General features: G+C 40.1%; 1 protein-coding gene across 3 annotated transcripts in view; it reads left to right on the forward strand.

The window, feature by feature from the left end:
* Positions 1–20,706, forward strand: part of hdac7a (histone deacetylase 7a) — a 62,964-nt gene extending 42,258 nt beyond the window's left edge. For 2 of the 3 annotated variants that reach the window (XM_073469911.1, XM_073469913.1), the window contains 21 exons: positions 281–381; positions 924–1,046; positions 1,269–1,378; positions 2,044–2,145; positions 2,651–2,822; positions 3,381–3,586; positions 5,520–5,720; positions 6,547–6,772; positions 7,299–7,432; positions 7,855–7,975; positions 8,434–8,483; positions 9,111–9,218; positions 10,334–10,389; positions 10,801–10,888; positions 11,079–11,198; positions 11,320–11,417; positions 18,117–18,235; positions 18,644–18,777; positions 19,322–19,403; positions 19,544–19,682; positions 19,777–19,903. In XM_073469911.1, the coding sequence (XP_073326012.1) occupies positions 281–381; positions 924–1,046; positions 1,269–1,378; positions 2,044–2,145; positions 2,651–2,822; positions 3,381–3,586; positions 5,520–5,720; positions 6,547–6,772; positions 7,299–7,432; positions 7,855–7,975; positions 8,434–8,483; positions 9,111–9,218; positions 10,334–10,389; positions 10,801–10,888; positions 11,079–11,198; positions 11,320–11,417; positions 18,117–18,235; positions 18,644–18,777; positions 19,322–19,403; positions 19,544–19,682; positions 19,777–19,819 (2,533 nt within the window). In that variant the 3' untranslated portion in view covers positions 19,820–19,903. Of the gene's footprint in view, positions 1–280; positions 382–923; positions 1,047–1,268; positions 1,379–2,043; positions 2,146–2,650; positions 2,823–3,380; positions 3,587–5,519; positions 5,721–6,546; positions 6,773–7,298; positions 7,433–7,854; positions 7,976–8,433; positions 8,484–9,110; positions 9,219–10,333; positions 10,390–10,800; positions 10,889–11,078; positions 11,199–11,319; positions 11,418–18,116; positions 18,236–18,643; positions 18,778–19,321; positions 19,404–19,543; positions 19,683–19,776 lie in introns of all 3 variants that reach the window. The other variant, XM_073469912.1, reaches the window with a different exon arrangement.
* The last annotated feature ends 208 nt before the right edge of the window (positions 20,707–20,914 follow it).

Below are 20,914 nucleotides of genomic sequence, written 5' to 3' on the forward strand. Positions count from 1 at the left end.
TGACACACACACACACACACACACACACACACACACACACACACACACACACACACACACACACACACACACACACACAAACACAAAACAAATCAAGCACAAAAGGAAATTGACTATGCTAAATGCTTAAATCTACGACATGCTGACAATTCTTTAGATAATTCTTTGATTCCCTGTAAATTCTAAAATCTGAATTTAAAATAAACATCTGCCTATGTGATGTGACTATTTACCTTAATGGTTGTATGTCTATTTATGTGTGTGTGTTGTGTTTTCTCAGAAAGCTGGGCCCTGACCCCAGTTTATCCTCCCAGCCTCTGGTCTCGCCTCCATCACAGCCTTCCTCTGATGGTTCAGAAGGGACGCCGCTTCGTAGAGCAGGTAAAACATCTGACATCCACTGTCACACTTTGACTTCATCCAAGCCTTAAGCAACATAATGTAAATGTTCAGACTATAGTATATGATGAAATTATGAATTCAAGATGATTGTGTGATAGAAATCATGCAGAGATAGATCCTACAAAAGTCATGTTGATTTCTATTTATTTATTCATTGACAAATATCAATCTTTTAAAAACAACAGTTGTTTGACTGTTTATGGATTTATCAATTTGTCCCACTGACTACTTCAGGCATCAGTGATCATATTTTAATAAAATTGCAGTGTTGCAGCATTTAAAAAGAAGTCACACTGCTAAAGATACATTTTGCTAAGTGATACATTTTACTGTAATTATTACAGCCAGTCATGTATTTTTTCCTTTTTAACTTTTCGTATGGTCAGTTTGCAAGATTTTCATTAACTGGAAATAGGTTGAATCATCATCAGTGGTATAACAGTCAGCAGCAGAGTGCAGTAAACCATGTGCACATAGTCCTGTTAAGTAACATTCTCTAACACCCTGCTTTGATTTGACAGCATCTGAGCCCAACCTGAAGGTGAAACACAAGCTGAAGAAACACCTGAACACCCGCAAGAGTCCGCTCACCCGCAAAGAGAGTGCCCCTCCTACTATCAAACACAGAGTACCTGACACACTGGGTAACAACACACACACACACACACACGCTTATTGAATAAGCAAGGTAATGCAGTATTGTTGTTTAATATGTGATCATTTCAGTGAGTCTTACAATGTTTTATCTTACCATGATAAATGTAATTGATTTTGATTTCACTGATATGGTCAAATGTAATGTAAGTAAAATATGATCAGGATGAATAATCAGATTCTAAACTCATACACTGCCTGTCTCTCTACAGACTCGTCCCCCAGCAGCAGTAGCACTCCGGTCTCTGGCTGTAGTTCTCCTAATGACAGCCTGCCCAATGAGAATGGGCTACTGCCATCTGCAGGCGGCCTCTCACATGAGGTTAGCAAAGATGCACATATACACGCACCCACATGAAGTTGCCTAGTTCTTTCAGAATATTGCTCAAGTAAAATACAAGGTGACTAGCCAATCTCACGAATCCCAACCAGTGATCATGATGAAGTTGAAAAGATAAAGACACCAATATAGTAGAATGTAAAAAGAAAAAAATATATTTTTGTATGTTTTTGTCATTCAGACAGGTACTTTTGTCTTAAAAAAAACATGAGCATTTTTTTAAACAAGTAAGCACAATTTGTTGTTTCATGTACATAAGCTCTGCCAAGACGCTGATTAATGACATGTTTAAAGCAATGACACAGGAGTACAAGGAGCGCTGAGTTTTTGTCAGCTGTTTATACATAATTAATTTAATCACATAAAGTCAACCTCTGTCACACCTGCTGTGGATGTCTGACTCATGATTCCCCAGTGTCAAGACAGCTCAGGGCAAAACACTAGCTCAGGTTTAATTAGACTGCATTGGTTTAGATTAATGTATATTTACTTTTTGCTAACGCACTTGGTCACTGCAGCAGAAAATATTAAGAGAATATAACAAAGACTTACTGTTTGTCTATGGCAGAGCAGAGATGTATAATGGGATAGATCACTAACACTGGTCTTAATGTTAAATTTGGTTTATTTTTTCTGTCATTTTCCAGGCCCAGAAACTGCTGCTCAGAGATGGCACTCTAGCTAACTTCACCATCCAGAGTCCGTCCACTCTGCCCACTATCACACTGGGACTACCAGCCAACGCCAGGGTAAACAATGAAATGCAGCAGATGTCTATCATAATGACTCATTTATGCTTTAATAATGATGTTATAGATACTTATGTCGTCAAACAAGTACTGGACAAAATTACTTAAGGATACATTTGCTAAGATGCAGTGACTGTACAGTGTAAAAGTGAATTTGAAAAAGCTCACGTAACATCCCATGACTTGAAAATCTCAATGAGTTGTGAGAATGAATGAAATCTACCCTCAGCCATATCCTGTTTTAAACGGGAAGTACATCAAATAAAGGAAGCATGGTGCTCTAAAAATGCTATTTCACTATGACACTGAGACTTATGAGCACTGTATATTTAAATTTAACTTAACTAGGCAGTTTGTGTGATCACGTCACCTTGACAAAACTGGTCGATTTCTGTCAACAGACTGGTAAATATTCTACATATTCTGTGTTGTAAATTAAGCTGTGATAAAACGTCATATAGCATGTTGTCTGTAGCTGTAAAGTTGTTTAACTGTCTGTGTGCAGGCCGAAGGAGAGCTGTCCCAGCTGAAAGTTGGCCGGGTGCCTGTGGTCACAGCCGGAGGCTCGTCGGTCTTCCTCCCCCTGAGCAGAGAGGATCAGGCTGGGCAGCTGAATCCTCACCTGCCTGTCATCATCCTGGAGCCCTCTGGACTGGTACACACTCCACTACTCACTGGTGAGACACACACATACTGACACAACTACTGCAGAGATGTACATGCATATACACACTTGCAGCCAAAAGCTCCTCAGTGTTTTCTGCAATTGATTTATATCTCAGATAAGGATTGTATGCACCTGAAAAAATGTTCAAAATATACACAACCAACGTGTTACCGAATAGCCACAGATATAACCGTATACATTTATCAACTTCAAGGAAGCAGTGATTTCACAAGGTCTTTTGATTTTATTGTCTGAAATGTTAGAGCACCACCTAGTGGTTACATTTAGAATAATATATTTTTCTTCAATCGATTAGCAATTAATCTACTCCACCACTGTTCTATTTAGACTCCTTTAATCCACTTCAACAACACATTAGAAACATGTTATATGTGTTATAGAATTAAAAGTAAACCATATTTTTAAAGAAATGATAAAATTAAACACATTATTCAATCAGTTTATAAGGCATCAGGAAAAAGGTTCACTCCGTTCTAGCTATGTGTTTCTGAGTAACTGTGTGTGTGCATACATGGAACTCAATATTTGTTGCTCTTCCACTGACCAGTTCCAGGTCTCGACTCGGTCCCGCTACAGTTTGCCCCCCAGTTAGATCACCTGACTCCTGGAGGCGGTCAGACCCACAAACCCCTGAGCAGGACACGCTCAGAGCCCCTCCCCCAGAGCCAGCGGACCCTTCACACGCATCTCCTCCAACAACAGCACAACACACAACTACTGGAGAGGCTCAAACAGCAAACCCATCTGGGCAAGGTACTGAGAAGTGAAGGCACACACTCATCTGTATTCATGAAAAAGAGACTAGGGAGACTTGATTTTACAGCTAGTACGTATTCCACACAGATATACACAATACATGAAACAACACATTCATGGCCCTGCCTGTATCCCAGTTCACACTTATACAAAGATTTGCACTTACAAAGATATGTTCGGGTCTGTACAACAGTGTCAGTGAGGCAGTTTGGTCAGGGCTGCTGTGCCAGAAGAGACAAAACTTGTGCCAAGGTGAGCACTTCTTCATTTTGAAGTCCTGTATCTATGACCAACTGGCAGAAATGTGAAGTGTGGATTGAGGGGATGATTTTGGACTCAGTCTGTGGTGAGCTGATAAGGTGGAGAACAGTGCAGAAGGTGGAGAACAGTACAGCATGATGGGTTGAACAACAGGAGGTGGGGGGCAACAAACAGTGTTATGGGTTTGCGTATTACATGGAGTCTTTGTTGGGATAGTTAATGGACAGCAGTTTTTTCTTCAGTTAATTTTGTTTTGTCTATGTTTAGATGGAAGAAGTTATCAGTGCACCATTGTGTGAAGTGAGAAATTGTGTGTTGATAGGCTGAAACAGTTAGTCATTGAGTAGTCCAAGTATGGCAGTGTCATTTGAGTATTTGAAGTACGTGGTAATGGGTGAAGGGCTGTTACAGTTTTTGGTGATGATGGTGGATGATGGTTTTTGTGCCTATTCTTACATCCTGTGAATCCAGGGGATGAGAAGTGGATGGATTTTGAGACGGTGAACTTTCTTTACAAGGACAGTTACTGTATATATTATATTTATCTTTATTCTAGTAGTTTTTATTATGTTTTTTATTCAAATTTTTATTTTAGTCTTCCAATATCTCTTTATTATTGTCTCTATTTTTCTTGTGCTGCTACTTATTTCCCTCTGTACTGCTGTGTTACCTGTGAATTTCTCCCAAGGGGGATCAATAGAGGGTCATCTTATCTTATCTTATCTTAAAAACAATTGAAGTGAAGTTGCCTTGTGATACCAGGTGTTGACGGATGGAGTGGAGGAGACCTGTCACAGCATCCTCTACCACTCATGTGACCCTAATGCAGTCTGGTAGAGGTCCAGTTATGGACTGATGGCTGGCAGAATAGTGTTGAGAACCTTTTTTTATAGGAATTTTGTAATTATTGGAGTGAGTGTGACAGTGCTTGGGTTCTGATGGTTGGGGTTTTTTGCGGGAGCTGGTAGGGCGGTGTATGTTTTCCAGAGAGTCGGTATTGATGGTGTCCTGTCGGATTCCCAGAAGATAAAAAGGAAGATGGGAGAGAGCTCCGTGGCACAAAGTTTGAGCACTCCAGCTGGCACGCCATCTAGCTCTGCTGCTGTGCCAGGTTTGCACCTGCCCAGCAGCTGTTGGTAGCAGAGTGGTTATGGATGTCAGACCGTGTGAGGAAAGTGAGGTCTGTCATTGTGGAATGGTCTTGTCTTGATTCACAACCAGCTAGAGTTTTAACTTCATGAAAGGTTTGTTTTATGTATCTAGTCTCCAATATTTGAGTTGGGCCTAGACCTAATGTAATTTATAATCCATCTGTCAATTGCTTTAAAGGCCTGGCGTTGAGATGCCTTCTGTTTTTCTCTCTGGCTCTGCTAGATATGGGAGGTGATCCAGGGTTTGGAGTTTGGATATTCTCTGAATGTTTTTTGTGGGCTTGATGGTGGTAATGCAGAACTCGATCTAGTCAGTGATAACCGAAAATCTGTTATTAAGTTTGCCTCTTAGTCATTTGAATTCATAAATTAATTTTCTGAGGCTGTAATTACATTACTGGAATGACATGCTGGCTTATGCCACGTTTGCATCAGGTCATATTCAAAGCTGCAAATCCTTGGTTTCATATTTGTTTGTGTATTTTTGCCAACTTTAATGTGTGTATATGTACTTGCAGCTGATGTCTAAGTCTGAGAAGCCCAGACTGCATCAGATCCCCTCTGAGGATATGGACTCGGAGGATGGTGGCGGGACGTCGCCCACAGAGCCAACCTATCAGAGCAGAGTGAGGGCAGAGTCACTAAGGGAGGCGGAGCCAACAGCATCCAAGAGCCAAGAAGACCAAATGAACCTGCAACATGCACTCATTCTCAACCAGGTTGGAAAACATATCATACTTTTACACATGAGATACACATGAACACAGATAAAGCAGGTAGATAGATGGAATAAAACCATTCACCTGTTCTTCACCCAACAGTCCTGTAGATGGCGTCCTAACACTTTTACTTGCATGAATGTAGTTGGTGTTGCATGGTTTTGTGGTTTGACAATTACTTCAGCATATGATGACATGGTGCATGTACTGTAGAATGAGCTATTACTCTTTAAGAAAGGTTAACATTGATCGGACAAACCTTACAAGTCAGGAGTCAGACTTTGTTAGAAGATGTGACAACTTGAAGCAACAAAAATACAGATCAATCCATCATTGAAGAAACAAAGGCTTCAGTGGTGTTTATAATGTTAGCTGTAGGAAATGAAATGATTAAATGGTTTTAGTAACGTGACTTTTGAGAAATAGATCAAAGTCAAAAATGACTTCCAGCTTCAAAGCAGTACACTGGATATTGACAGACTCAGACTGCTCTTGATGGTACAGGTCAGATCAGAGGGGCCAAATAAAACAAATTCAGATTTTATTGACATTAAGCTGAAGGAAATTCTGTGACTTCCAGCACTTAATATCAGCCAGAATACAAATCACTTGGTGAGCTTCAGTGGGATGTACAGCTGCATACCATATGTGTGACAAAAGAACTGAATGTTATGAGCACAGATATTCTCCTTGGTTTAGACTTTCTACTTTCTACCATTTCTGTTCTGCACTTTCTTCTCAAAAACTACATGCTGATGATATTTGCTTTGAAATATATTTATGATTTGACTGTGTTTCATCTTTATTATCCCCACTCCTTCTGTAGTCATTGCTATGGGAACAGCAGAAACAGCTGCAGCAGCTGCATCGACAGATGGAGACGCTGGCAGTACCCATGTTGCGTGGCAGCGGTGGGGTTGGTAGTGGGTTGGGTGTCCATCGCCCCCTGTCGCGTACACAGTCATCCCCGGCCTCCACCTCTCTCACTCTGCCTGAGAAACCCCTGAGCCTGGCCACACAGGATACAAGCAGCAAACCACGCTTTACCACTGGTGAGTTAGACATGCTTATACAATATTATAATAGGTATGTATGATCATAGTAGTAATAAAAATAAGAATATATAGCCAACCTAAAATTATATTCCATACACTTTATGGCATCAAGCACCATGCTTTTAATAGCAGTGGTAAATGTCACAGTTATCAGGAATAAACAAACATGAAGAAGAAATGTGAATAAAAATGACTTTAATGTCTAATGTGGAAACTAACCTAATGTTACATATAAACTTAATGTTTTTGACTGCATTGGAAAGTAATAAAAAATAAAAGTGACGTTAAACTGGGGGAAATTGAAGTGAAGATCCGCCAAATGCCAATAAATATGTGAAATTGTGTATATAATTGTCAAACAGAAATCATCATCCAGATGCAGCCGGAGTAAATACTGAGAACAATGATTGAAATTCACTGTTAGCAGTACTCTTTTGGCTTGTAATGTAAATGTACTGTTTAATGTGCAAAATGATTAGATCACATTTTTCTTGTGTGTGTGTGTGTGTGTGTGTGTGTGCAGGCCTGGTGTATGATTCTCAGATGCTGAAGCACCAGTGTACATGTGGAGACAACAGCAGTCACCCAGAGCATGCTGGGAGGATACAGAGCATCTGGTCCAGACTACAGGAGAGAGGCCTGAGGGGACAGTGTGAGGTACGACAGGAGACTAATACACACAAGCACTGATTAGGCTAGTCTGGTATCAGTAAGTCTGTTGTGAACCTGCCTAGACACTGATTTTGTCTTCTTGTTGTTGTGTATGGTGTATGGTCACCAAGTTGAATTTTAAATCATCCATTTCATCTTGATCTAACTTACAAAAGATTTGTCTTTCTGAAATTAGAAAGTTTAGGAGTTAACTGGTACAAGAGTTTCTGGCAGAATCTGTCTTTGTCTCTGTTCAACATAGTAATTCATTAATTGTAATTCATTACATATTCTGCATTATCCATGTGCATATGATTCCTTTTGTAATGTCACTTTGTCTGGGCTACAAACTGGAGGTTTATTGTCTTTTCCTACAGCATCAAGTATTGGAGGTGAGAAATTCAAATGAAAATGTTCTGTTCATACAGAGTATTCGAGGTCGTAAAGCCACTCTGGAGGAGCTGCAGTCAGTCCACACAGAGCGTCATGTGTTGCTCTACGGCACCAACCCGCTCAACAGACTGAAACTGGATAACCGCAAACTGGCCGGTACGCTATTCCTCAGACTGATGATTTAATCATTCTGAGCCCAACCATGTCATTTTCAAGTGATTTAATAATGGACATGAAAGTCCTTCTTTTTTAGAGTAAATATGATCAGGAACATATATACCAAACAGTGCTCCAGATGTCCAGTCCTTCTCAATAACACAACATAAAATTGTGTTTTACAACTCTGACAAAAATTGTGTACATATTTCTGTCCTTGAACTATGTTAATTAAGTTAAAAATAAATTACAAACATGTGAAGGTGGTACATAATGTCATGACAAATAGTTTTCTCATACCATGAATACTCTTGATACAATAGATTGTGCCAAGTCAGCATGTGGCTTTTCTTTTCATTCATTGGCAAAACAGAGTCACGTTGAAAGGAATAAGACATTAAAATGTAATTGAATAAATGTATAAATTTACAGAAATGTTAATGTTTCTGTTTTCTCAGGAATCCTCTCTCAAAGGATGTTTGTGATGTTACCATGTGGGGGTGTAGGGGTAAGAGAAAACACGCACACACACAGACACACACACATGCACACACACAACTCTATTTTTGATCATACTGTAATCTTCCAAAGCTCATAATGATAGTTATACAATACAACACAATCAGTGCGTTGATGAAAGACTATATCGTTTCAAAGAAAAGCAACAAAGTCAAGCGAGAGAAAATTACAACAAAGACAGGATATTAAAGAGGAAAAGAGAGTTGGCTTGGCCCAACGTTAGCATTTGCCTGACAGTCTGTGTCGGACCATGACAACTCAGACTAATGAGAACAACATGTCCATGACCAGGGATAAAAGAAATGCCTCAGATTTCATTGTCCGAGCCAGATGGACAGTAATGTCAGTTTGTGAACAAACAAAGGGAAGAAAAAACAGAATGGAAAGGAAAATTACCGACAATATGGATCTGGCCTTGAAATGGGAGAGTCAAACTGACATTTTGACTCTTGAGTCAAAGCTGAAGATTTGGACATCTCTGCTATAGACAAAGTCTTCAGTTTCCTTCAGGATTTTAGACATAGTTAGGCTATATACAGCATATATTATAAATATTTCCATGCTGCTTTCTATTTGTTCGTTCTGTCATTCAGTGTCCTCCATCATTTGTCTGTAGGTTGATAATGACACAACCTGGAATGAGTCGCACACATCTACAGCATCACGCATGGCAGCAGGCAGCGTTGTAGAGCTGGCCTTCAGAGTGGCCAAAGGAGAGCTAAAGGTGAGTGTGAAAGAGCCAGAAGGAAGGGACACAAGGAGAGCCACAATATCAGAAACGTATGGATGAAATGCAGGAAGGGGATGCCACAATGTATTAAAAAAGTAATCTATTGGAGTGTAGCTGTATTGTTATTACTGTCCGGATGGAAACAAAGACAAGTAGGAACCTCCCCCATGCAAAAACCTGTATTGACTAAATGCAGATTTATCATCTCAGAAGATAGGAGTAGCAGTGTTTTTTGACTGAGACATGAAAATTACATTTGCAACGTTATACCCATGCACACAGAGTCACTGCTTTTCAGGCACTGGGTCAAGGGCCAAAAACAGCTTTGGGAACTCATTGTTATTGTGAAGTAATTCTGGAGCTTGTATCCACTGCCAGCCATGTTTTGTTCCTGTTTGTCAACTAAAAGGTCAGAAAGACACATCAAATTAGAAATGCATCCAGCAAAGAAACCTCACCCTGCCTAAAGGAACTACTAACCCACTTCAAAGATGAATGGTTTTCAGAAAAGAGTTTTCCTGTGGCCACATCATGGCAAAATTCTCTTCCTTTTCCTCTTCACAATGATTAAAAGTCTGGCATAAACATGAAATTGTTCTTTTTTTATTCTAAATGGTCAAATGTAAAAATACAATTGGCAGGAAGTATTTATAGCTGACAGCTTCAATCCAGTTTTAGCCCAAAACAAAACAAAAATGATCATGTGAAACAAGGCAGGCAGGCAGAGAATGAGAAACAATAAACACCACCCTAAGGCTCAGTCTATACTGAGCAGCGATCATACACAACCAGAACACTACAGTACAACCACAGTACAACCGCCCCACTGTTGTTTTTAAGCTATACATGTCATAGGGAATGTATACAAAACAGGATAATAAGTATCTTGAATGGCTTCCATTGTCTTTACATTGTAAGAACTCATCATTTGATGTTGTGTATCCATGAAATGTTTAACTGGGATAGTAAAGATGAAGTTGACTCTAATTAACCTCACTGTCTTTTAAATAGTACTGAAAAGTTCTTAAGTTTATTATTTAAAGATTGTAGTTGCTACATTTGAAGTTTCTCATCGTGTGAAACACTGATTAATAAAATCTTCTTCACAGAACGGTTTCGCTGTAGTCAGACCGCCAGGGCATCACGCAGACCCCTCCAATCCAATGTAAGTGTGTATGTGTGTGTGTGTGTGTGTGTGAGATTTACATGCTCAGCCTGAACATTGTGAATTTTCCTGCCCTTGCTGCACTGTCAGCAGCTTCTCAGTACAGGATATTTATGACATGATAAAGAGAAAACACAGGGACAAAATAAGGAAGATTAATACTTTTTTGTGTTTTTTGTGTGTGTGTTGTTTTTGGACTACCAATCTTCTTCTTATTTATCCTGAGAGCTACAATCTTGTATCAAGAACAGACAGGTGTACACAGAGCCTTTCCAACATTCCCATAACTGTTCATCATGTCTTATACAGCTGAGCAAAAGAAATAAGAGCTAAAAGAGAGAAATTCAGTATTTTTTCTTTCCTTAGATGTGTAGTTTAACTCTTATTTTTTCTTCTGTCTGTGTCTGTTAGGGGTTTCTGTTACTTCAATTCTGTGGCCATTGCCGCCAAGCAGCTCCAACACAAGCTCAGTGTCAGCAAGATCCTCATCGTTGACTGGGTAAGACAGCTCTGGCCTCATGCTGGTGTTTTCACTGTTGTTGTTCATATTGATGAAAACACAGTCACTGTAATAATCCCCTAATACTCTTTGTAGAGATAAAGCATGTCTGTGATACTCGATTGTGAATTTATGTCCGATAGCATTGCTTTCTATTATATTAATATGTCTCCCCTCATCCTGTTTCTAGGATGTCCACCATGGCAACGGCACCCAGGAAGTGTTTTACAGTGACCCTAGCATCCTCTACATCTCTCTTCATCGCTATGACGATGGAAACTTCTTCCCTGGCAGTGGGTCTCCAGCTGAGGTGGGTGATTTCCCCGGCACATTGAAGCCCATGCATGATTAGAACCTTACAAATAAACTACATATTTTTTATTGAATCATGGAACCGCATGAATGAAATGTAACATGTATTTTTGGCTTAGGTTGGTTCTGGAGCAGGTGAGGGCTTCAATGTTAATGTGGCGTGGACAGGAGGACTGGACCCACCCATGGGAGATGCTGAGTACCTCGCTGCATTCAGGTTCAAGCAATTACTGCTCTCTTTTAACACTGCAAATCAAGTTTATAAGATAAGATTGTGTCATATTAGGGGAAAAACCCAACGTTAAGTGTTGTTAAGTTTTTTACAGCATGTATTCCAAGTGTTTGGAACTACACTGCAGGGGTGATCACCACCTCATGTTGCTCCAAAATCTCCCATAGGTGTTCAGTTTGGTTCAGATCTGGTGACTGCAAAGGAGAGAGAATATGATTTAAATAATTTGCATCCTCATAAAAACATTCAGTGACGCCTTGTGCTTTTAATGGAAATAGAGCTGGCCAATATACCTGTATTATATATAATATATATCATTATTTACAGTATCATGTTATGGCATAAGTGTCTTTTCTTGGATTTAAAGGCTGCATTAGAGTAATGATATAATTTCCTGAACTTACCAGACTGTTCTAGTTGTTTTATTACTTGCCTTTATCCACTTAGTCATTATATACACATAACTGATGATTATTTATAAAAAATAATTGTTTAAAGTACCAATAATCATCACTGAAGTATTGTTGCAGTGTCGATTTCAAGGAAGTTGGTTAAAAATATCATTTCAGTCAGGACCACTTTGTCAAAATAATCTTTATTTACTTGCACAAGTTTCATTTGGCGGTATGGTACTGTTCTGGGACCCCCTGCTCTTCCACGCGCTTGCGTGGAAAGCCTGAGGCAGGAAGAGCACACCTTCCTGCCCTTCATGAGCCATCATGAACGGCATAAGCAGGGAGCGCAGCAGCAAAGAAAAACCCAGACAGAGCAAAGCAACCGACAAGATACAATGGTAATATTCATAACAGATGACAGGAGGCGCTGGGGTGGAGGTGGGTTGTTGCAAAGAGCCAGCAGAGGAAGCAGCAAGTGAGGTCGGGCTAGAGCAGTTTAAATAGTGCGCTCTGAATGCAATTTCCCAATAGGAAGCTGGCACGGGGAGTCAGCTGAGCCATCAGCTGATCTGCTCCGTGTTGACAGCTACGCTGTTGAAGCTGATTTAGCGCTTGACGTCGTGGCCTGCCAGAACTAACGCTACGCTTGATATTATATATTATATTTGATTTTGTTGCCCAGTCCCATTTATGAAGTACCTTTAAGGAGATTTCATAACATGCAGTATATTGTGTGTCTTGACATAAAATATTGGCATATTATTTTAAGGCCATACTCCCCAGCCCTATGTTGAAGTACATGCATTCATTATGGTTTGCCACTTTCTTATTTAAATTTGATTTGTCACTCATTTGTGTGTTTGTGGTTGTCAATTGACAGAATTGTACAGACACATTGTACAGTTTACAGTATACTACCACTTCTCAAATGAGACTTCCAAAAAGAAGTTTAAAAAGCTTTTCTTGTCTATTGAATCTAATGTAGGGAAGTTGTTGCGGGGCATTCATGGAAACATGGAAATCTTCTGGGTTGTGTCTGTGATAGACAACAGAAAGTGTAAAATGGCTGACTCATGCCTTTTTCGCTTTATTTTGTCTTAAATGGTGGCCTGCAAGTTATTTATAAGGACATAGCAGCTCTTTTTCATTAAGGATGGAGCAAAAAAAATTTCCATGATCAGAGAAAGTGAACAAAAATAGATGTTTTCTTCCTGTTTCAACATGCTCTGAACATTAGCCAAATACATATTGAAAGCAGATAGTTTATCTGTCTTTAATTCATGTCTTGGATGTGAAATCTAGTAGATTAGACACCAGTCAGTCCCAATAGTTTTGCCACCAGCTGTGTTCCAGTTTTAATTGATCAGGATAAGGATATTCATTGGAGCTTTAATCAGACAATTTCCCTCATTTCCTTTAAACTGAGCCACAACAAACACACTTAAGCTGAGCCTCTGATCAGCTTAACATTGCCTCTGACGTACTTCTTGCGTAATTAATAATCTTTGTCATTTGGAGAGCATGTGTCTGGCGCACCCTTTTTCCAATAACTTCAGATGCTTTACAGTAAACGGTCTCAAGGTCTTGTGTTTGACAGATTGCAGACCGTTACTTCCTGCTTGTGGGTTGGATAATTGTGATCGGTGGGTGTTTGGCACCAATAAAGTTTCAGTAGTGTGGGCTTTTTGGTTGTCTGGTGCATCTAACCCCAAGTTAACTGTGGCAACCGCAGGGTTACTGGAAAAGAGGCACAGTAGCAAAGTCACAGACTTTGATTCATGCATATGTTTATATACAGTACTTGTGCACAAACACACAAGTTCAAACGCTCAACATAAAACGATCTTCACCATTGATCTGCCTCAGTGTTTTTAGCTCCTGTCATTACTGTGTATCTCCAACAAAACAAAAGATCCATTACAATCAATGAGATTTATTCAAACATTTGGGGAGTTTTAGATATCAAAAGGCAGAAACCCTGATGCTAAGGAGGCTGTCCTGCCTTTTTAAGTCTTTTTGAACACTGATTCCCTGCAAGCACTTTATAGCATGACCCTGACCTCTGACCTTCCTGTAGAGCACAGCAGCAGAAAGACAAGTTTACCAATGAAAATGACTCAGAGCAGGGGGGGTTGTGCACCCAGTGTTTTTGAGGAGGAACAGTTCACCTCCATTGGAGCGGCATGTCCGATTTTGCCTACACTCAAAATTTACTTGCAAGCTGAGCAAGACCGGTTAGATTAGATTACGTCTCTGGGGGGATAGTCAAAGCATTTGGTTAAAAGAGAAAAAGTGTAATATTCATCTGGCTGATGGTGACAAAAGTGGTCCTATAATGTAGGTATATATTGACCTTTCGATAGTGATTGGAGAAAAACAATTTTACTGGATTTAGTCTGAAATCAAGTAGTGTCTCAGGTATCTTAGAGTCTGAGGAAAATAATGTAATGTAGCTTTGAATTGTGTAACATTTGATGTTTGCAGATCCATCTGCTCATAATTTAGATTCAAATGTGTCCCTCCCTGTTTGTTCCTTAACATCAGAACTGGACAAAGTGGTGAGTGCAATGGACGAGGTAATGCTGCAGTGTTCTGTTTTTATGGTGAGGGACCTCCCTAAAGTTTTTGGACATTTCTGTGTTCTCTATGTAGAGTACATCAAAGAGAGATGTTTGTACCTTCCAGAGCTCAATATCATGATAAAATACGGAAAAACATTTTTTTTGTTTTCAAATTTAAAACAGAAAATGTTTTGACAAGTATTTAATGACAAAATTGAACTGAACCAGTGTCCAAAGTCATCAGATCCAGGGACAGCTGAGAGGGATGTGCCTCCTCAACTTCAATGGGAACGACAAAACTGATTCAAAGTATCATTTTTATTACATAATGCCAATCGTATGGCCCAGTTTTCAGATCTGGACCTAATAGAAGTTCTAAGTAATCCTCTGTTTGTTTCAATCTGCCTGGAGCCCCAGATGGTGAAAGTTCACCACATCAAGACTTTTCACATCATTGTCTGCTCAGTTATAGAAAATAATAATGATTTTAAGATGTGATGTGATCCCAGGTTCCAGATGAAATTGAAGCTGTATGCTATAGAGAGTCAGATTTCTACCAATGCGATCAAATAGAAAAACAGAATCCGTGCCATTTATATGTACAAGATATAAGTAAGCATTTAGGTCACTTGTTGCCATTGTTAGCTCATATATAGTTAGATGTATGACAGGAAATGTGGTTCAACAGACAGATGGCATGCAATCTGAGCTGCAATGATTAATCAATTAGTTGATTTGTTGTCATTTACTAGAACTATGTTGATAATCGATTAATCATTTTGAGTCATTTTTTTATGAACAAAGTCAAAATTCTCTGATTCCAGCTTCTGGGATGTGAATACTTGCTGGTTTCTTTACTCCTCTTTGACGTTTAACTGAATACCTTAAGGTTGTGGACAAAAAGAGACATTTGAGGAAGTCTTCTCTGCCTTTGGGAAACATTGATCAAGTTTTACAGATCCAACAACTAGTCAGTTAGTCAAGAAATTAATCAACAATGAAAATAATTGTTAGTTGCAGCCCTGCATGCATCAAAGGTAGACTTGAACGATTACCTTGTCACCATTTTAGCCACTGAGGTCAAAGGTCACAGTACAGTTTAACTGTAAAGCGCCATATAACATGCAATGTCTCAATGTCCTACAGACCCAAAACATCAGCGGTCGCCAAACCCTAATTTGACATTCGGTAATTTACAATAAAAAGATCTTTAAAATCTCATCTTTTTAGTGCATGTTGTTGTCCAGAGCATAGCTGCAGCAAAGGTGCAGAATATGTAAATAAATGCCCTGCATTTACTGAGAATGAAAAGCTGTTAATATTTTGTGCTGTTTTGAAAATAATCACTAATAGTCATTGTGATTAACCTGTGGGTCCACATAATCTATTTTCAAGCTTAAATGGAGAGGCACGCTGCCTTAACAGCTCAAAAACAGCATTTTTCCTTTCATGCAGTCCAAATCTAAAAGGCCCCTCGCCTCCCACCCACCACTTCCACACCATGCATCCGCTTTGTAATTAATAAAGTTTGCAAATGTTGAACGGTCAGTGGAAAAAAAAAAAATGCAATTAAGTGTATAAGCCATTTAATGGCATACATTTTATGGGTTAAAGTTTGTGAGTGCTTCAACTTCAGAGGGGAGCTTTGCTGCATTTGCACCTTATCCTTCACCCTCAGCCGTCTTTTTTTCCATCACCTCGACCCTCACCACCACCACCATCACCACCACCCCCCTACACACACACAAACACATTCTCCCTCTGCCTCTCCTCCTTTGATTGATCTTTCATAAGGAGGCCCCTCCTCTCCTCCGCCCTCCCTCTTTCCCTCCATCTTTCCATTAGTTTGTCTGTAGTTTCTCTCTGGGGGGAGCCTGGCAGCTTTAATGGGTCTACAGGGGAGGTGGGGCTGGGTTTTGCGGTTAGGTGTGTGTGTATATGTGGGGAGGAGTGAGGAGTGTGTGCACAATGTGCTTCATATCCACAAGACTATGATAAAGTTTTTGTTCATGGATTGAAATTATTTAATGAATAAAAATTTCCACCAACAGGAAGATTATTTATTTATCATGCATCTGTAAATGTGTGTGTGTTGTATATGTGTGTGTTGTGCGTTTGCGTGTATGTGCTCATACTGGAATGCGTTTTATGTGTTTTATCTCTGTGTGTCCTCATTTTTGTCCATGAGCTCATGTTGTCCATCTGCATGCAGTCATGACAGCAGTATGTGTTTGGATATGTGCGTGTGTGCTCGAATATGTGTGTGTGTATGTGTGTGTATATGAACGGGAGGGAGGGAGGTCTCCAAAGTCCCCAGGCAGAATAATGAAGGTAAATGGATCCCAGATGGACTGTTTTTCCTCTTTTCTCTGTGTTGTCAATGACGTGAGGAGAGTGACAAGCCTCTAATGGGAAACAGACTCACACACTCAGGCTTTGAACTCCGCCGACATCATCGAGCCGCAGCGTTGAGCCTCTCTCCGCCTTGGGACAGCACTGCTCTCTTCCTGACAACAATAGCATTAAGGAAATCTTCATCTGTTTGAAGTCCACACATAACACGGAGCAGCTATAAGAACTGACAAAACAATATGACTTTGTCAAGCAGACTTGTCTTACTGGAGGCTGTGCAGCTTTTCCAGCAGAGAAACAATAGTCCTTTGTCAGCTCTGCTTGAGCTGTGAGTCTGGGATCAGCAAACCTTGGTTTCACTTGTCACGTTAACAACTTCTTTAGATTTGATCATAAATATGTGTCATCACCAGGAGACTGCCCGGTTTGATTTGAAACTGCTACATTTCACTGATGGTCTTACTGAGCAAACTGATGAAATAAATCAGAGTTAAAGTCCATCCATCAGCAACTTTAAATAAACTGAGATGTGGGCTGCAACTGGTTGTGAATGTGTAATATGATTGTTTGGTCAATGTGCTTCTTTTAATAAGTGTACTTTCCTCTTTCCTCTTACTTTCTATCTTGTTCAATACAAATGCATTTTGCCAACATGTCAGCAGTGATTTAACCATGCTGCTTTAATACCAAGCGACTTACTAAATACCAAACCCAGCTCTTCTCAGTGATGTCTCAGTGGTGTTGTCACTACAGCAATATTAACAGTAGTTTTTTCAGTGTAACAGTAGTAAGCGTTGCTTTTTGACAGTTGCTGCAAGTTGACAAGCATTGACCACAGAGTTTCCTCTTTTATAGCTTTCAAATAGTTGGTCAAAACTATGTATGTGGACGGGTAGAATAGTGTTGATTTGAGTCTCAGAGTCCAGATTTCTTAAGTTATCATTGAGACTTGTATAGGAACTCTCTCTTCCTTTGACTAAATGACCAGTTTCCTCTCATTCTGTTCTCTGAGTTGAACTATATAATTAAGGCTCGAATGTGCACATATCAGAAAATATCTACGACACACGTCATTTAAAATGTTGGATTTTGTTTGTCTCTGCAGCAGTGTGTGTCTGACCTCTTTGGTGTGTTGTTATAAAACAATGGGTGCATGTTACAGCCAGGAGATCACACAAACCTGCAGCAGAACAAACGCAGCAGGCTTTTCATTGGAATTATTGGTTAAATGAAAAAATAACTAAAAATTACACACTGGTGTTTTCCTTTAGCCAGTGTTGTGTAATATATGACTTGTGTCAACCTCTGTTGGCAACCAGAAGGAACTGCAACAGCACAGTGAAGTGACAGTGGCCTGTGTGATTGTGTGTTGACAGGTCTGTGGTGATGCCCATCGCTCAGGAGTTCTCTCCGGACGTCGTCCTGGTGTCAGCTGGGTTTGATGCCGCCGAGGGAAACCCCGCTCCTCTGGGAGGGTACAAGGTCTCCGCCAAATGTAAGCACAGTACTCTACCACAGACTGCACAGTCTCCTCCACTCTTTACCTCAGAGTCTCGTTTTTAGCAAGGGATACCAGTAAGAACTTTATGGTCCTGTGGGTATTTAGAGATATTAATAGATTATTACAGCTCCTGTCAAGCGTGGACCGAAGAGCAGCAGTTGTGCCTTCTGCTGTAGATCCCTGCATCACTGATGTAACCATAATTATAGTAATCAGTAGTTGGTATGTTTCTGTGGGAGGCTCCACAAGGTAAAAATATACATTTGTTTTCATACAATATTGGAAATTCTAACATAACTCATTTGGTAAGTCTTACAGTAAGAGGTCTCATGATTGCTAAGCTTTAATGTCATTGTTCATACAACATGTTAACATGTGTGTGTGTGTGTGTGTCCACCACAGGTTTCAGCTTCCTGACCCGCCAGCTCATGTCTCTAGCAGGAGGTCGTGTGGTTTTGGCCCTTGAGGGAGGTCACGACCTTACAGCTATCTGTGACGCTTCTGAAGCCTGTGTCAGTGCACTCCTGGGCATACAGGTAAGGCATGCTGGGTAATGGAGTTTTTGTTAACACGTCTGTTTAACAGGCTCATCTGTTTATTTAACAGATGAAGGAATTGTATGTATTCAGTGCTGAAATGCTTTCCAGGCTTTGTGGAATTTGAATTTATGGAAAGGTCAGACATGACAGAAAATATCAGCGAAATTTAGAGATGGAATTTGTTATTTTTCTCCTTTTTACTTTTCTCAACTAAAAATGAAGAAAGTACTAAACAAATAGTTTATAGAAACACTTAATTATGGAATACATAGTTAAGTGTAATACGACTTACTGTAGAAAATATGCATTTTTACATTTATATACGTCTATGGACTCAGGAAGTATCTGTACTTTTGGACAGTAATTGAAGTATTTTTTTTATTGTTTTGCTGTGGATATAATATTGACCCTGATAACAATATAAAGCTGAATATCTTTTATTATATCTCTTTAGTTGCTTCTTAACTAGATATGTAGCCATTGAAAAGATGCCAGAATACAAGTATGCTGATTGTCCCATTGTTGTATCTCTGTTCTGTAGGACCCACTGGCAGAAGAAGTCCTGCTCCAGAAGCCCAACGCTAACGCAGTCCGCTCCCTGCAGACTGTCATACAATTACAAAGTGAGCAGTACACATTTCTGTGGTTATTTTGACACTTATTTATTTCTGTATGTAATCCTGCTGAAACCAAACGGCAGCCACATCAGTGTGGTGTTGCATGATAACAGTTACAGTAACCTGTATATATGTGGGTGTTGCAGGTCAGTACTGGCAGAGTTTGAAGGCCTACAGTGGATCAGTAGGTCTGTCCTACCTGGCTGCTCAGAGAAGAGACTGTGAGGAAACAGATGCCGTCAATGCTTTGGCCTCACTCTCTGTGGGAGTTCTGTCCAACAAGAGGTACACACACACACACACACACATTTTCACGCCTGATGTTGACACTAACTCTCCCAGCTCTCTGCTCACATCTGTTTCTCACCCTCTCCTCCAGCATCCCTGACGAGCCAATGGAGCACGACAGTGACTCCATGTAGAAGAATCTGACCAATCACCTCACAGAACTCACTATCAGGATTTGGGCCGCACCTGAAGCCTCGGATCTCCTGCGCTGTCACATGACCAATAAAGGGGATGTGTTTGTAATGCCACTGAGCCCCGCCCATCTGCCTTAGTCACACACATGCACATCCACCGACACACCATGCTGAACCTCCTCAGACCTGCCGCATGAGCACCTCAATGCTGGTCACCACTCAACTGAAGCCAGCAGCACTACCTGCAACTGAGAAACCTTCTGAAACCTCACCAAAGAGCAATACCAGAAGATTTGTAATCGACTTTTCATGTCTGCTGACTGACAGTGGATTGTGTGTGTGTTGTTGGAGGTCCAGTACCACAGCTCTGTGACCACAAACCTTAAAAGAACAGACAGAATTCAGAGTCTAGCTCTGATTCTTCTCAAAGCACTATGTACCAGCAGCTGTGTTGTTGCCTTAACTTTGCCTTAACGTAAGGACCAACATCAGGTTTCAGATGGAGACTTTGGATTATAAATTCCTTTCTCTTCTGCCACTTTGAAGCAAAAGTAGACCAAATGGGATGCAAATGGCAGAATGAACCAATGACATCAGGTGAAAGCATATATATGCATACAGCTGATTAATAAAATGCAAAAATTTCAACAAGAGGAAGTGGCCACAACACAGAAAGGAAGAATATGGAGATTTGTCTGTTTTAATGATGTCATTACACACAGTTTAACCACTAAAGAAGACAACAAAGAACTGGAGTGAGAAAGAGAAAATGAAGACACAAAATGGACAACTGTGGTTTTGTAGAAACAAAGAAGAGGCAAATGTCCTTGTTGTTTTATTGCACTGTTCATTCCATAATGTGAACCATAAGAAATTCCAAAGCTCTGGGAAAAAATCCAACTCCTCTCTGTAGGTTATTTAATAGTTTTTTGATGATCTGGATGATGTTTCTTATACGTTTCCCACTCTTCTTCTGAGATGTCTTATGAAGTCTCTGACTCACTCTAAGGACACGTATCAGCCGAAATATTGACGAGTCAGATTTCCTATGAAGTTAATCTGCAAAGTAGGCAAGATTTTAAGAGCAGGATATTT

The sequence above is a fragment of the Pagrus major genome, chromosome 7 (genome assembly GCF_040436345.1).
Source record: "Pagrus major chromosome 7, Pma_NU_1.0".
NCBI lineage: Eukaryota > Metazoa > Chordata > Actinopteri > Spariformes > Sparidae > Pagrus > Pagrus major.